At 58.1% G+C, this 16,140-nt stretch overlaps 1 protein-coding gene across 6 annotated transcripts in view; it reads right to left on the bottom strand.

The window, feature by feature from the left end:
- Nucleotides 1–16,140, bottom strand: part of DGKZ (diacylglycerol kinase zeta) — a 52,489-nt gene that overhangs the window by 32,873 nt on the left and 3,476 nt on the right. Inside the window, exons 1-2 of one of the 6 annotated variants that reach the window (XM_065064678.1) lie at nt 12,641–12,844; nt 4,070–4,168 (exon numbers count right to left, since the gene is read on the bottom strand). The exons of 2 other annotated variants lie outside the window; for them this stretch is intronic. In XM_065064678.1, coding sequence (XP_064920750.1) covers nt 4,070–4,168; nt 12,641–12,699 — 158 coding nt within the window. In that variant the 5' untranslated portion in view covers nt 12,700–12,844. Of the gene's footprint in view, nt 1–4,069; nt 4,169–11,303; nt 11,550–12,640; nt 12,845–16,140 lie in introns of those variants that run through there. 3 more of the 6 variants (XM_065064674.1, XM_065064677.1, XM_065064680.1) reach the window with 3 other exon arrangements.

Genomic DNA, 16,140 nt, shown 5'->3' with positions numbered 1-16,140 from the left:
CCCAGCGCCCAGCTGCCCTCTGAGGCAGTTAGAGGATGCCACTGCTTCCCTTGGAGCAGCAAGGGGAGGATAAGGGGAGGAACTTGCCAAGAAGGCAATTTTCACCCATCCTCCTTGGGACTTTGATAAAGGTGTTTGCACGTCTGATGAGAGCCTAGTCGCCTGCCATGGAAAGCGTGAGTTACCAACAGTGCCTGGTCTGGGCAGGCTCCACAGATGCCTCAGGAGCTTTTTATCTCCCCTTGTTGCTGCAAATCCCCCATGGGACCCCTGGCAGCCAGGCTGGGGACTTTCCTGTCATGCTTTGATGCTATCCAGGTCCCCCAACTCCCTCTCAGGACTCTGCTCCTGGCTGAACACAATCCAGCTCCTTTTTGGGGCCACAAAACCCACCTAAACTTTGGCCTTTGCAGAGAGGGGAGGGGGGTTCATGCTGAACGCCAGCTCTCTCCATGATCCTCACAAGGTGTGAGTCACAGCCTATTGTTATTTTGGTCACTTAGCCAGCAATGGGAGCTGATAGCCACGCATGTGGCCATAGTGAGTCAGTGCGGGCGGCTGCAGCTGCGACCTCGTCCTTTCACACTCAGGCTCCTCCTGCCTGCCCCGTCTTGCCTACATGTCATGGCTAAAATTAGAGACAGAGCTCTTCTTCTCAGTGTGTAGGAGCGTGCGTATGTTTGGACCATGCCCAGTGTCCTCGGGGCCTGGAGGGAGACTACAGTAAAACGATCATAACAAAACATCAGGGGAGGCTGCTGCCAGCACCGCGAAGGCAGCCAGCTGCCTTCCCCGATGGGCGTCTTGAAAGCAGTTCACAGGAAACCATTAACCAGAGGGGAGCCAGGCCTGATGGCTGAGCTGCCACCACCGCTGCCATCTCTGTCACGATAAAAGGAGCCAGTAGCCTTTGTGAAGTGTCAGGAGCTGGGGGCGAGTAAACCCTTCCACCACTGCAGGGGCTGTGTTTGGCCCTTTTCTCACTGCACTGGTGGGGAAGGGAAGCTAGATACCCCAGGGCAGGCTGCTGCTGTGGATGTTTGGTGCTGCTCAGCCCTCTCTCCCCTCAAACCTGGCAGCTGCTGAAGGATGGAGGGCTCTGCACCTTTCCCTACACAAGGTACATGTCCTTCGGACCTCCCTTTCCCAGGGCCAGGAAAGGGCCAGCTGCCACCAGCAGCCAAGCAGGTGCCAGCATCTTCGCAGACCCAGGGTGGCTGCAGTGCTGGCTGTAACCATGGGAGAAGGGGGCTGAGGAGGACAGGCTGCAGAAGTGCCTCCAGGAACAGCCCTCAGTCCACGGCTGTTCAGAGACACTTGCTGGGACCAGCAGGATGTTTTCCTGGTGTATTTATCAAAGAGGATATTAAAATCTTGCTATAACTAGCTGCTTGCCCAGAGCAAAGCTGGCCATTAAGGGACGTGTGATGTTCCTCCCCAGCCCCTCCTCCAGCTCAGGCAGCTTCTCTCCAGCTCCTCTGTGCTCACCCTGCTCTTCCTGTCCCCAGCAGTCTATGCACAGCAGAGACCCTCACTAACACTGCCTGCTGCTCTTCACCCCCACCACAGTCCCACCTCCCTCCTGGGCCAGCAGGACCCAGACTTCCAAATGGAAACAGCCCAGAGGGATTCCCAGGGCAGATTCTACCTAGGCCTCAAATCCCTTCCAAGTCAAGCAGACCAGCAAGAGAGCAAGTCACTGGTTCTCCAAGTCCCTTTTCCTAGAGGCAGCTGGAGTGTAAAGCCCAAAAGCCTTCTTCTCAAGCCAGCCAGGCAAACCTTCCTGCTGCTTTTCTCCTCCTTCCCTCCATGACTTCCTAAGCCCTCACCCCACAAACATGCACACAGGCAGATGGGTGGCGAGGGAGACCTTCATCTCCCTGTGTTGCTGTCACAGGTTTCAGTCTGCTGTGCTGAAGCAGAAACCACTGCTCTGAGCCGAGGGGCTCCCCAGCCCCACACAGCCCTGAGCAAAGCTTTCCAAGTGAGGAGACCCTGGTCCCACGCACCCGAAACCACACCACAAGTGGCAACCCCTACAGGTGTCTGCAAGGAGGGGCCTGCTCAGCACCCCCAAGAAACCTGTTCCCCCTTGGCAACCCCCAGCCAAGCCTGAGGCTGATACAGGAAAGATACCTCCTATTTCTGCGTCCCATCATGACCCTGTGACTAAGCAAAGCACATGCTGACTTACCACCCAAAAGGCATTTGTTGGTTTAACTGTGACCCTGTTACTGATATCAAGTCTAATCTCTGGTTTCACTTTTTCACTAAGTGGCAGCAAGACATCAAGTCTTTTTCTCCTCCTCCTCACATCAAAATTAAAGTAACTCCTTTCAGTGATATAAACCTGTCACTTCTCAGTTTTGCTAAATGTCAGCTTGCCCCTCTGCTACAAATGGGAGGGCAGAAGTTAATTTTATTTTTCCCCTCTGCCCTTCTTGTTCTGAATGCCCTCAGCATATCTGCTCTCCCAAGCTTCCTTTTCTTCTCTTGCCCTAACATCCCCACGTCTGCCAGCCTCTGCAGCCTCACACGCAGGCTTGTTCCTCACACAGTCCTTCAGAGAGGAGATGCCAGGGGAAGAGGGGCTGTCGGTGCAGAAAGCTGACTCCTCTCCCCGTTCCCAGTGTGGGCTAACACTTCACTGCAGATTGGTAGTACAGGCCTGCCTCACTCTGCTCCCCAAATTTCACTCCCACAGGGTGACACTGGGTGCTCTGGAGGCCACCAGAGCAGGGGGAGCAACCCAGGCTCCATGTGTGGAGAGTGGGCAGTTACCGTTGTGTGGCTCTGAGTGCGACCAAAACACACAAGCCTGTGCAGCGAGCTGGCTGACAGCTGCCTCAGCTGGAGGTTTGCCTCTGAGCATTGGCCAGCCCGCGGCAGCGACTGACAGGCTTAAGCCAGAAAGCTCACCGGCCACTTCAACCACAGCAGCACAAAAAAGCTCCACACAGACGCTTTGCAAAGCTCTCTCTTGCAGAAGAGCAGAAAGCAAAACCAGGAGCAAGGAGACAAGACCAGCGACCCTGCAGAAGGGACACGCCACAGGACCCAGCTGAAGCGAGCCCCAGGGACAGGGCTGAAGCTGCAGAGCAGAGTGCTGAGGAGCGACCGTGCCCTCTGGTGTTCAACCCACGGCAAGCTGGGCCTCTCCAAACCCCATCCACCTCCCTCTGCAGAGCGAGAACCAGGCATGCTGCTTCTCGCTCCCAACATCTCCTGCCACGGCACTCCCAAGCAGCACTGGGACATGAGACTTTTCTGTCTACAAGGCTGGGCAAGCTGGAGACCGAGTGGGACACTTGGAAAGGCCCAGGACACCATGCAGATGGGGTGATACCCAGAGAACCATCTAGCAGAATCCAGAAAGCAGCAGTCCTCAGTGGGGGTCTTCCACCATGGTGTTTTTGCACAGCACTCACACAAGCACAGCCAAAGCCTGACCAGACTGATGTGCTGCTCTACAAAGACCATGGCATAGGGAGCCTGGGATGGTGGCCCGGGACTTGTCTCCACCTCTCCTCGGGAGCACTCCTGAGCCCCTGACAACATAGCTAGTCTAGGTATTGGCTACCACACAGCAACTATGTCCCAGCAATCGTGACTGCCTCTCAGGCCCCAAGTTTCCCACCATGTCTGGCAGCCCCAGCCCTACTGAACTTCAGGCTGCTTCAGCCATTTGGCTAAACCACTCTCTCAGCATTGTCATCTTAGGTCTTTAAAGCACTCAGCATGCACAGGGTCCATGTGCTGTGGCCCTCATGCCCACAACAGCTAGGATATGGAGAAGGAAGGCCTCAACTGACCTTCACCTCAAACATCAGCAAAACGGAGACTGCCATGTTAGCTGATGAAAGTCCAGCAGCGAGCTGCCCTCTAGAACAAGGTTAGTGACACAGGCAGCAGGCAGGCAGCCTGGCTTTCGGCGGCCTTGGTTAGTGTAGACACAAGAGGGTGATGTGGGGTCAGAGGTGAGTGGGAGGGAGGAAAGCTCTTGAGCAGAAATATTGAGGCAGCTGCTGGGACTGCACAGCCTGTGCAAGCCAATAAAAATACCACATACTTATACACCGCCGGCCAGTGCTTTATCCTCCTGGATCCCCATCGGCCAGGCTGGCTGCCCTGTACACAAGGGAGGACACCTTTGTGGGGCAGGTAGAGTCTAGGGACACAAAGAGAGTGGTCAGCAAGCCCTCCCCATAAACACACCTGGCTGCCCGACATACGGCACCATCCACCCCCTCCACAGCTTTGCTGCCCCACCGCCATCCCTCCACCCCACGGCCTCAGCGTTTACAGACCCCAGGGGCCCCACTGGCACCTGTGCCACCACCACTGCAGTCAGCCATGGAGGTCAACACAGGCGACATGCCCATGGAGCTGGGATCAGCAAGGCTGTCTCTCCATTCGGAGCCACTCAGCAAACATCAAGCACCACACTCCAGCTTCTGGGGTGCTAACCCAGCCCAGTCTAGAGTCACCTCCAGCACAACCCAGCTGGCTGCAAGAGCCTAAGAGTATACCTCTGTGGGGTGCATGGCCCAGGCTGGCACAGAGAGGGAGCCCAGCTTCCTTCCTTCCTTCCCTGCACTGGCCCAGCTCTTGGCAGCCTTCACCTCGACCGCTGGGCCTGGGCATGGATTTGAATTTAAAATAAATCATGAAAGCACTCGCCAAGCCTTGCATGGAGGAGCATTGTTTGGGCAGGGCAGGGCAGCTCCCAGCCCTCTGGCCCCTGCGTGCGGGCACCGAGCCCCAGGAGCCCGGACCCACCGCCAGCCAGGGAGCAAAGCTCTTGTTGACCCAGTGCAGAGGGGGAGCACCTTTCTTGGGAGCCCTCTGACACCCGCCCTCACCACATCTGCTTCCTCCATTGTTCAAACAACAAGAAAACTTGTGGGCGGGTAACGCTGTTGTTTGAGCCCAGGCAGGGGGTCCTTGCCAGCAGCTTCTGCTGGAGCATCTCCTGGCCACAGGCCAACCTGTAGCCTTGCTGGGAGCCACGCTGGAGAGAGGGGTGCCTCCAACCCTGTCAGCTCTCATGGGACAGAATCCCTGACGCCTCTTAATCCTGCCATCTGCCAGCCTCTGACGGATGCAAAATCCCTGCAGAAAACATCCCCCGCCGCTACATCTCAGCAGCGGCAGCTGCCGGGCACCTGCTGTCAGAGTGCCCCACGCCATGTCCCCTTGTGTGGTGACCTCGGGCTTGGGCAGTAAGAGGCTTAGCACTGGATCCGAGCAGCTCCCAGCCAGGGCCAGAGCAGCAAGGCAGGATGAGACACAGATAATCTGATTGAGAGGGAACTTTCACACGGAGGGGCTAGCACGTGGCCAGCTGCCCCCTGCTCCCTCTCTGGGCTGGCTACAGGCCATGCCCAGAGGTGGGGAGCCCATGAAGAAGCTCTGAGCTGTCTTAGGTACTTCTGCCCCACAACTTTCCATCCTCATCCCACCAGCGAACCCTGCCCCAGAGAGGAGGTGAGGGTCCCCCAGGTAGGGGGGAGCAGGCAGGAAGGAGTCCCCCAGTTCTTTGGCTCCGAATCCGCACATGGGCTGCAAGAGACGGGCTGTTCCGGCACCCACGTTTTCCTGTGGGAGCCGAGCTGCACCAAAATGAGGGGAAAACCCTCTGCAATGAGCCTCTTCATTTGCTGCCCTGACTTCCTGGGACAGCCAGCCAGCAGGGACACGTGACGTGCTGCAAAGCCACAGAGTGCTCTGGAGCCGAGACTGTTTCTGCCCCGCAAAGCCCAGCTGCAGGTGGCGAGCAGGGCAAGGGAGATGGCACAAAGAGAGCCAAGGAAGCGATAAACATTGAGCTTCTCCCTGCTGGTCCCAGGTGGGATTTTCACACCTCACTGCTGGGAGCCCTCCAGAAGCTGCAGAGAGGGTCTTTCAACACCAATGCCATGTACCTGCTGCCCTGCACTGGCAACCTGGGCAGCATGCCCCAGTCCCCCAGAGACAGGTCTCCAGCTCCCACCAGTCCCTGATGGTTGGGCAGGGCTCCTCTGAGACAAAGGATGCTTAGATCATTTTCCCAGGCCTTGAACAGCTGACAGCCATGAGATGGGCCAAGCTCGGCAGGCTGTTCTCAGGCACCAGAGCAATGGCTGCAGGTAGAAACTGGAACTGGCAGCCAAACCCAGACAGCACAACCTGCCCAGCAGGCAGGGCTGAGAAAGGAGGCACATTACCTCCTACTGTCTGGGACAGCAGGGACTGGGAAAAGGTCCTCTCAGGTGGTCCCTAGTGGAATGAGGAAGAGTTTCCCCTGGGGACAGAGCTCACAGTTAACTACACGGTTAATACCGCCAGGCATCAAACCCTAAACCACAGGCAGAAGGAAAACATTGCTGGGTCTAACACATGCATCTGGCACATACTGGAGGACTCCATCCCCCCTGGGCACTGGCTTGGTCAGTGCAGTCTCATCGCTTGCCTCGGCAGAACTTCACCCTCCACCTGACAGCCTGATGGGGAGAAGAAAGCCTTGCAGCTCCCAGAGAGACTGCAGCTGCTGCCGGGCCTGCAAGCTGCAGCAGAAACATGGGGTATTGCGTTTGTAATACTGGAAAGCTGGCCCAGGGAAAGCTCCTGGACTCAGAATCACAAAGAGAGAGGCACTTATTCCCTTGGAGCCTGGTGCCAGCTCAAGAACCAGCAGGACAGGTTTCCCCTACTTCCACACCTTGTCCATGTCCCTGAGTAGGTCCTGCACCAGAGTCCCTACTTCTAAAAGTCTCCAGCAGAAGAAATTCCCCTTCTGCCAGTCACCCTCTCTTACAGAAAAGGTTTATGGGCCCAAGGGTCAAGAAATCTAAGCCTCAGCCTGCAGCCCTAGCACTGCTCCTGAGCGCAGCATCCCAAAGTCAGCACCTAAATACAGGAGCCAGCAAGCAAGCGAATGTGTGGCTGAAAGCTAACTCAGGAGCTTCTGCTCACAGAGTCACCTGGGAAAAAGAAACAAGAGCTGGAAGTTATATTTAGAGGCTTTGCCAAGTCTCTGGGGAGATTGTCTGCTCCCCATGGACGACACCATTGTGAGAGAAGGAAATCCTACACTGCATCCCCCACTATCTGCCGGAGCTCAGGTTGCCTTCTATGATAGCATCCCTCCCATCCCAGAGTGCTGGCCTCACCCTATAGGCACCTGCTCTTAGTCCCCAGGAGGACCTATGCAATCAAACAGCCCCCAAACTGTCCCTCCTTGCAGTATCTGTGGCTCTGCCTTTCCTCTCTCAACTGTGTCTCCATGCTAAGACTCGTGCTGACTTCCAGTGCCCCCCTACCCCTCCATTGCCCTTCTCTCTTCCCATTATTTTTTTCAAAGGAGGGAAGAGGTCCCTTGTCCTCCCTCCACTCAGCCCCTTGAGGAGATTACAGCATTTCCTGGAAGGGATGCTCCAATTCCTAAGCAGATTAGAGGTCTTGTCACCTTCCCCAGTGCGGGCACTCGGTGCTGCGGCAGCCCCTGCTCTGATCTCAGGAGGGCAGCGAAGCCACAAGCGGGTACCTGGGGCTGGAGAGATGAGGCAGGTGGCAGGCAGGGACCATGCTGGGGAGGGCCCCAGCCTCCAGGGGCTGCCAGGCCCCCCCGCACTCTCATCCTTCCCTGTCTCATTCCAACAGTCCCACCGGGAGGCTGCGTTGGCTGCCAGCAGGCACAGCTGCTCAGCATGCCCAGTGCTTTTGTTTTTTTACCCTGCCAAGATCAAAAGTCCCTGAGCCACTCCACAGAAGGTCAGGCCTGGAGCAGAGAGCGCAGAGCAGACCCGGCAGCAGGAACAGCTCCCCCAGCACATCCCACCTGCCCTAAAGCAAGCCCAGGTGTCACTGCAGGGGACAGCTGGAAACTCCCACGAGTGTCGCTGGCTTGGGCCCAGCTAGTGCCACCCATCACCTGTGAGCTGTATGGGGAGCAGAGGGTGGAAGATTTCAGAGCTAGAGGCGTGCAAAAGCTGCATGCATGTAGGAGGAGGATTGCTCAACAGCTAGCTGGCAGCAAGGTGCATTGTGAAAAAGCCTGTCCTGAGGTAAGAGCTGCTCTCAGCCTGCCAGCATGCAGATAGCAAACTTCAGGCTCCTCACCACCCTCTGCCAGGGCACCTGGGACTCACCCCACCGCACAGCCCCTCTACCACACCCATGCTAGGGGAAAGGAACCCTAAAGCCCTGCGCCCTGGCTGGACCTGCACACCAGCCAAGGGCCAGCAGGTTTGAGGGGACATGGTGGTACCCCCCACACACAGTGGGGATGAGGAAGGCTGCGCAACAGTCCCACTGGCACATCTTCCCCCAGCTTTCACACGGGTGTGAGCGTCAAGCTGAAAGAAAGACGGTGACAAACGACATCCCAGAAAGACGTAGGCGGGTGCTCGGCTCAGTTTCTTGAGTGCCGTTTACCCACATGCCATGCCACCCACAGACCTTCCCCGGGGCAATGGCAGGCGCCCCCGGGCTCACGAGCAGGCTCCAGTGCTGAGCCTGCCAAAGGGTCACAGCCAAAACCTTGGTCCCACGCTCTCTGCAGGGTGACCACTCACCAGCTGCCCCAATGGTAGCTACGCTGCCTGCTTACACTGCCACAGCAGACCTGGCCATCACACATACCACCTCTGAAGAAGGATGTGTTAAAGACTCTAAAGTCCACATGGAAGATCCGTTTCAGCATCCCACCTCTCCAGCACAGGGAACAGCAAGAAAGAGGCTTTGAACCCAGCGCTCATATTCCCTACCTAAGTTCTCCCTGGAAATAGTAAACTGTGCCGTTCACTCACGGCACAAGAAATGGGGCACCTAAGAAATAAATTTAATCCTAACCACCTATTATCTGATCAGCCCCAATCTCTTTATCAGACCAGTTAAAAGAATTACCCATCCGTGGCCCGGATGCACATATTGTGCACTTGTCTCCATCAGCTCTGGAGCCAATTACTCCACCCTCCTGTAAGACAATTACAAGGTACAGAAATAAGCCCGCTTGCAAAACACGGGGAACTAACATACCATTGGAGGCCAGAGCTTGGGGGCTCACCCGTCTTTTGCTTCAAATTCCCTCAGGGCTCACCTGCCCTGGGGACAAGGTGGGCTCTCTTGCCATTTTGTGGACCTGTCCCCCACCTGGCTGTGGTCATGGCTCCTGGTGTTGCTGCAGGTAGAGCCCAGCAGCACATGGCTACCTCAGGAGACCTCTCTCCTTGAAGCCAGGGCTCTCCGGAGACTCATCACTTCTAGCGGGCAAGCTCCCACCCATTGCCTAAGTTTTCTCTGGACCTGCTTTGCAGCCACAATTGCTCTAACTATAAAGCCCAGAATCAAAGGAGGTGAAAATTTCCTCACTGATGGCTGCTGGAAAGCATTTGTGGGGTAGGAGCTGGCTGTACTTTTTGCCAAAAGAATGTGTAGCAAAACTTTCCCCCTCAATTCCCTTGGAGTAGGTGGAACTTCACATCACCCTCAGTTCCAATGCACAGGTGGGCACAAAGCTGGCAGCGTGTAGCCAATTATCCTGCACAGCTTCCCACCAAGCCCACATCCCACGGGCATGTGTGGGAGCCCCTTCCTTCTCAGAGGCCCATGGGAATCTCTCCTCACTCCCCTGCAGCTCTGGGTGCTGCATTCATCACCCAAGCCAGAGAAAACCAGGTCCACCATCAGCAGGAGGAGAGTGAGACAATCATCCAGGTACCAAACAACTTGATGGGTATTTCCAGCCATCCTGGCAGGTGTGCTGGCCCGTCCAGCTCAGATCCTCCTGCCCATCCCACTTTGCCTCTCCCCTACACGTCCACGCTGCAGAAGGTTGTTCACATATGAAGAACTTCCCCCTGGTGTAGGCTCTGATATACTCTGCAGGAATGGCAGCCCAAACCCATGGGAGCCAGAGATGCCATGCAGTATTTGGGACAGGCCAAAGACCACCAAGAGCTCCAGGCAGCCACTGCCACCAGCTCTGAAAAGAGAGCAGAGGAGAGCACCGCTCCTTGGTGGGGAGACATTGCAAGCTCTCCACTCCCAGCTCCAGCTTAGCTGTGAAGGCTGAAATTGGGGTCTTTCCCCTCCATCCAGCACCTGTGACACCACCCAGGAGCACTGCATCCTGCTTTGTGTATCCTGTATGCCAAAGATGCTGTAGCAAGTTCAGCAGAGAGCCACCAAGACAGTTGGGGGCAGGAGTTATCAAATACATGGAGAGGATGAGATAACAGGGTTGGTTTGGCCTGTGTAAGAGAAGGTGAAGGGGGAATATTATTACTGTCTTCAGCTATCTGATGGGAAGGTACAGAGAAGATTGAGCCAGACACTGCCCCAGAGGAGCACAGTGACAACCTGAGAGACAATGGACACAGGTTGCAACAAGGGAAGCACTGAATAGATAACAGGGAAGGAAAACCCCAGGAAATGAAGCATAGGAGCAGGTGCCCAGGGAGGCTGTGCAGTCTCCACCCTGGTGACACTCAAACCCCAACATGGGCAGCCTGATCAAATTTGGCCCTGCTCTGAGGCATCAGGGTGGACCAGGTGACCTAAAGAGGTCCCTTCAGACCTCAGTTATTCAATGTTTTTACACATCTCTGGATGGCAAGGGCGCCCCTTTGCTTACACGAGCCGAGAATCCCCCAGATCCCACGAGTCAAACAGCAAGGCTGTGGGAAGCCTGAGGAGCCCGGCTGACTCCAGCGAGGAAGCGAGTGAAGCTGAGATCCCAGCAGCTGGAAGCTGGATCCCAGAAGGCAGCACAGGAGCGGCACAGCCATAGAACGGGTGTGCAGTGATGGAGACAGGCGGTTCTGAGCAGGTGGAAACAAATCCTCCATGGATGAGACTCTGACTTCTCCAAGGAAGAGCGCGGGCACAGCACGGGCAACACTTCCCAACTTCCCATTCCTCGTGGCAAGAGCTCAAAAGGAGGAAAACGCAAACTCACCCCCCTACATCCCCACACTGCATCCCACATCCCTCGTCAGCTGCACTCAGACGGTTGCCGACTTTATAACCGGGGTCAGCCCTCTCCGCGGGGCCTGGCGCGGCGGGTTCGGGACGCGGCCGGCTGCTGACAGCTGCCCGGCGGCGGTAGGCTCCGCTCGGGCAGAGGCGAGGCAGCGGCTCCGCGGCCGCCGCTCAGGATGCTCCAGCCGCCAGTGGCCAGCCTTTACCCCGGGAACTGGCCTTCTCTGCCCCCCCACCCCGCCACCAGGTGCCGGGGTGGTGAGAGAGGCGCTGTCCGGACCCCGCCCGTCCGGCAGCACCCGCCGTCCCGTTGTCGCACGCCCGCCTCGCCCGGTGCTCACCTGCGCCCGAAGAGCTTGAGGCCGGTGAAGCGCTTGTTGCTGTGCCGGCGGCCCAGCGGCGGCGGCCCCCGCTCGGGCTCGGCTCCGCCCGAGGCTCCAGCGGAGGAGGAGGCGGCGGCGGCGGAGGAGGACGACGACGACGACGACGAGCCGCCGGGCGGCGGGGACCGCGCCGCCTCCATGGCCGAGCTTGGGGCTCGGCGCCGCCGCTACCGCCGCCCCGCGCCAGGGGAGGGGACGGGGGAGGGAGGGGGGCGGTGCGGCCGGCCAGAGCTCCCGCCCCGCCGGGGCCGGCAGGAAGTGCGGCCGCGCACCGGCGGGCCCGGAGGCCGTTCCTAGGCGGCAGCGCCCCCTGCCGCCGCCCGGGGCGCGGTAGAGCGGGGCTGGGGGCGCCCCGCGGCGGCAGTGGGCTCGGCCCCGTGGCGCGGCGCCCGGCGCTGCCGGCTCAGGAAGCCGTGTCAGCCCCGACGCCGCCCCGCGCTCGGGAAGAGGCTCGGCGGCAGTAGCGGAGCCTCCTCTGTCCTCCGCCTCCTCCTCCTCCGCCTCCTATTGTTTCATCGCCGGACGGGGGAAATGGAGCCAACAGCCCCGCCGCTGCCACCGCCCTCTCCGGGGACCAGGAGCCACCGCCGGCCTTGCTGCCGGCACAGACACTGCGGCTCCCTGCCTGTGTTTAACCCAGCCCGTTCTCGCCGTATGCCCTGCTTCTCCCAAGGGGACCCCGTCTGGGGGTCTCGGGTCAGGGGCTGGCCTGCCATGCTGGGCTCACAGCGCTGAGGCTGCCTTCAGTGAGGAAACGATGGGCAGCCCTCTTTTGGATGGGTAATGAGCAGGCTGTCACAGCTGCTGTCCCTGCTCCCCCAAGGGTGCCAAGCCAGGCTGACAGCCAGGGCTGCGGGGGCTGCCCCGGCAGGGTCCCAGCTGCCAGCTTTCTGTGACTGCTCGCTTTGACTTGTAACTCCCTTGGGACAGGTCCCACTGGCCACCTTGAGCACCAGCTGTTCCCTGGAGGGCTGGTGGGGATGGGGACACACCTTCCAGCTCCCACCATCTGCAGGAGGAACCCAACAGCCCAGGCAAAGCCCTGCTGACCCCACGCACTTGCAGGCTTGGCATCAAGAGTGCCCATGCAGCCCTCCGACATCCCTGGGGATGGTTGTGTCGCACAACTCCGGCACTGGCCGTGGAAGAAGAGGAGAGGGGATTGCTGGTGAGACACTGGGAAAGCATGGGAAGCCTTTCCCCCACCCCCAGAAGCACAGGCTGTCAGCACCAGCCACAGCACCTCAGCCCCCCGAGAGCAATAGGAAGGTGGCAGAGCCTGACTCGGTGGGTACCTCGTATCTACGTCCCCCGGAGGGCTCTGGGGAACGTCCCAGGAGCGGTGCCACCACATCTGCTGCAGCACGAGCTGATGCGCTCAGCCAGCCCGGGGTTCACTCTCGCTCTTCCTCCCCCGGCGGCTGCTTTCCGGAGTCATCTCGAGGGCAGGTCCCTGGCAGTGCTCCGCCACCCGGCTGCCCGCCCGGGGCCCCGGCTTTGTTCGCACCCTCCACCTGGTTCCTCTCTGCACTTCCTGGAAGTGTGAGGGCGGCTGTCATCGCAGCCGGCTGCGCCTCACTCTTCCTCCGGCAGCCCATGGCGTGGGGCCACCTCCTCTGCTGGGCCCTCTCCGAAGAAGCCTTGTGCGTGCCCTCAGCAAGCAGGAGCTTGCCCTGGCGCACCAGGCTGTGTGCCAAGGAGCCTCACCTCTCTTGCAGGGTGGCTCTTCAAATGCCCCTGGGCTTGAGACAGCCTCTTCTCCCAAAGCTGTCTCAGCACCACCATGCAAATGGGGCCATGGCAGCGTCCTGCAGCCCACCCCAAACCATGTGCATCCTCACCCTGTGTGGCACTGCACCTCAGCTGTACGCATCCCCCCTGTGTAGCAGGTCTCCAAACACTTTCCAGCCATGAGTATCTGCTCACCCTGTGCCAGAGTTTGTCGAAAAGCCACTTGGGTAAGACAGATGTGAGGACTGTGGGAAGCTCAAGCATCTGGGATGCTCTGGATCAGCCTTCGAAGAGCAGAGAGACAGACTGACATTTGTCATCCATCCTCCGGTGTGGGTCTGCAGGGCACAGCATGAGCCTGCAAGCTCAGCCTGTCCCTAGCTCCAAAAACCCCAGCTCTTCACAACCACACAGTGCTTGATCTGCTCTGGCTCCAGCAGGCCTTCAGACCAGCGAGGGGCTGTGGGGATGGCTTCTGTGCTGCTGGAGAAGAGCAAGAGTGCAGAGCCAGTCCCTGCAACCCTCATGGACAGCATTTCTAAAAGGGCACATGGTCTTGCTTTAGACTTCATTGTCAAAAGGAACAAGAAACATCAGCAGACCTTGATCTCACCAGGCAAGCTCTGAAACCACACACTGCACTAATTACCATGCAGAGGGAGGAAAATGCAGGTCCTGGATGCCTAATTCCAGCTCAAAGACTGGAGAGGGGAGAGGTTTTGTTATCACCACAAGGGTCCATCATCCCCACACCGCTTTGCATGTCACTATGCATTGGTCACATTTGCTCCCTGCCTGCAGACATTTTGCTTTCCCGTTTTATGCTGCCCTGATGCATTGATATCCAGTTCTCTTACCTGGGAGCATGGGGGCTCCCTTCAAAGAGGCTGTCAAGAGGAAGTAACACACCCTGCCCCAGCACCTTCACCCTCCTCTCTGTGCTGTGTCTCTGTGTCCTTTCACAGTCCTGTCCCTTGGGCTTGGTACAAAACCTTGGAGTATCCCATAGACAGCCCAGTTCTCGCTGTTCTTGGTCAGGACACCAGAGGGGACAAGCCTGCTGACACTGGCTTCTCTGCAAGCAGCACCAGAGAGAGGTGGGAGTCACTGTGCTGGGTGCGATCCAGCACACCTGTCTGTGCTGGTGTGTGCAGTCTCCTGGTAAGGAAAGGGTTAAGCTGCTTCCTTAGTCCAAACCTGGTAGGATACCTGCCTGTGGGATTCACTGTGAACTGGGATCAGATAAGGGAGGGGATGGCCAAGGGAGGTGGTGGCTACTATGTCGATTTGGGTTCAAGGATCCCAGGTCTCCCCACCCAGCAGTGTGCAGATACCGTTTTGCATTGCCCTAACAAAACCTCCCTGCTGGTCTGCTTTTGGGAAGTCTCACTCCATGGTCCCCCTGCACACCGCCACCACACACAAGACTGAGGCTGTGGGAACAACTATGGAAGGCTAACAGTGTTCTATGCTGCCTCAGGAAGCTGGGCAGGTAAATATCAGCAGGAGGGAGGACAGGAGCATCCCCTCTGGCAGAAGCATGGTTTTGGATCATCTTAAACCAGAGAACATGTCTGGTTTAAGATGGAGGCTTGAGGCCGCGTGACGCTGCCCTGCCCTGGCACTGCTGCAGACATGTCCCTGCACTGCCAGCTTGCACCCACAGCCTCCCGGTTTCTCCAAAACTGCCTCTTGGGATATTTCCTTCTCTTGTTACACACAACCCAATTCCCAGTTTACCACTGCCTTGCACCTAGGAGCATCCAGGATGAGAGCCATGGAGTGAATACACACCAGCACTGTTCACCACACACTGCATAATGCTGACTCCAAACCCATCCCATTCCTGTGTCCACCAGAGCCTGTGCCTGATGGTGAGGCCACCCACAAGTGGTGGGACTGCCACGGCACCTGGGAGCTCTCACAAACATCGTGCCCAATGAGCAGAGCTTGTCTCCAGCTCCAGAAAGGACCAGGGCAGGGGATGGTGAGACATCTGCTTGTCACCCCCCCGAACAAGGTCTGTGAGGAGCCACCCATCATGACTTCCCAGGGCTGTGAGCTTCCCTCCGGCCATGCTGGGGGTGCCAGCCGTCTCCTTTCCCTGGCTCCACAGAGAGGCACAGAGACAGATATCTCTGTCAGAGCAGAGTGGGCTTGGCTTGCTGGGAAGGAATGGGAATTTGATTATGGTGCTCTGCACAGCCAGGCTAACATGATTAGAAGGCCAGCAGGCAGGACGCAGAGGCAGGAGGCCCCTCGCTGCCTCCCTCTCCCTGCAGCCAGTGGCTCTCCTTTCCTTCCTCCCCAGCCCCTGCCATACCTGGCTGGGACAGAGGGGCTGCCCACCTTCTGCTCTGGGACTTCACCAGAACCCAGACCCCAGCCAGGTCTGAAGGCAGAAGGAAGATGGCAGAGAGCCACAGCCAGCTTCCTTTGGTCCCGCAGGCCTCCCACCTCCCTCTGGCCAGAAGGCCCTGACAGCTCTCTCCTCCGCCCTGCCTGTGCCTCTGCCCAAGCGCCTTTGCTATTTACATTACAAAGCAGCTCCCTCTGCTTTGGTCTCTGGGTTATATTTAGCTCCCCAGAATGGAACAGCTTGTGAGGTGCATTAGCTGTGCCCTATCTGCCAGCCAGGGACCCTGCTGAGCAGCCGATGTGCCCTGCATCGCACTACCAGGGACAGGAGCTGGCAAGGGACACCCCAATTTGCTCCACGGGGGCTGATGCCAGGCTGGGGGCACAGAGGGCCACAGGGACCCCTCTTCCCGCTGCTGTGAGAAGCATGTGAGGAGCTCTATGGTGCGTGGGCTGTACTGGATGCTGCCTCTGGAGGGGATTGAGAGCAAAAGGGGACTTGTCTGACACCTGGCGTTGTCCCTTGCCCCACAAACAGCCTGCAGGGAGCCTGTGCAGTGAGCTTTTGTACACTTGTGGTTTCCTTTCTGGGTAAACACCTCTCAGGCTGCGTTGCTGTAAGCGGTGACAATGACAAAGGCCACTGTTGCAAGCATCACTCCAAAAGCAATGAAAAAGTGTCAAAGATGTGAACAAGCTTGGAATT

The sequence above is a fragment of the Columba livia genome, chromosome 5, assembly GCF_036013475.1.
Source record: "Columba livia isolate bColLiv1 breed racing homer chromosome 5, bColLiv1.pat.W.v2, whole genome shotgun sequence".
Classification (NCBI taxonomy): Eukaryota; Metazoa; Chordata; class Aves; order Columbiformes; family Columbidae; genus Columba; species Columba livia.
Note: the sequence above shows the minus strand (reverse complement) of the source record. Positions and strands in the feature narration are given on the sequence as shown.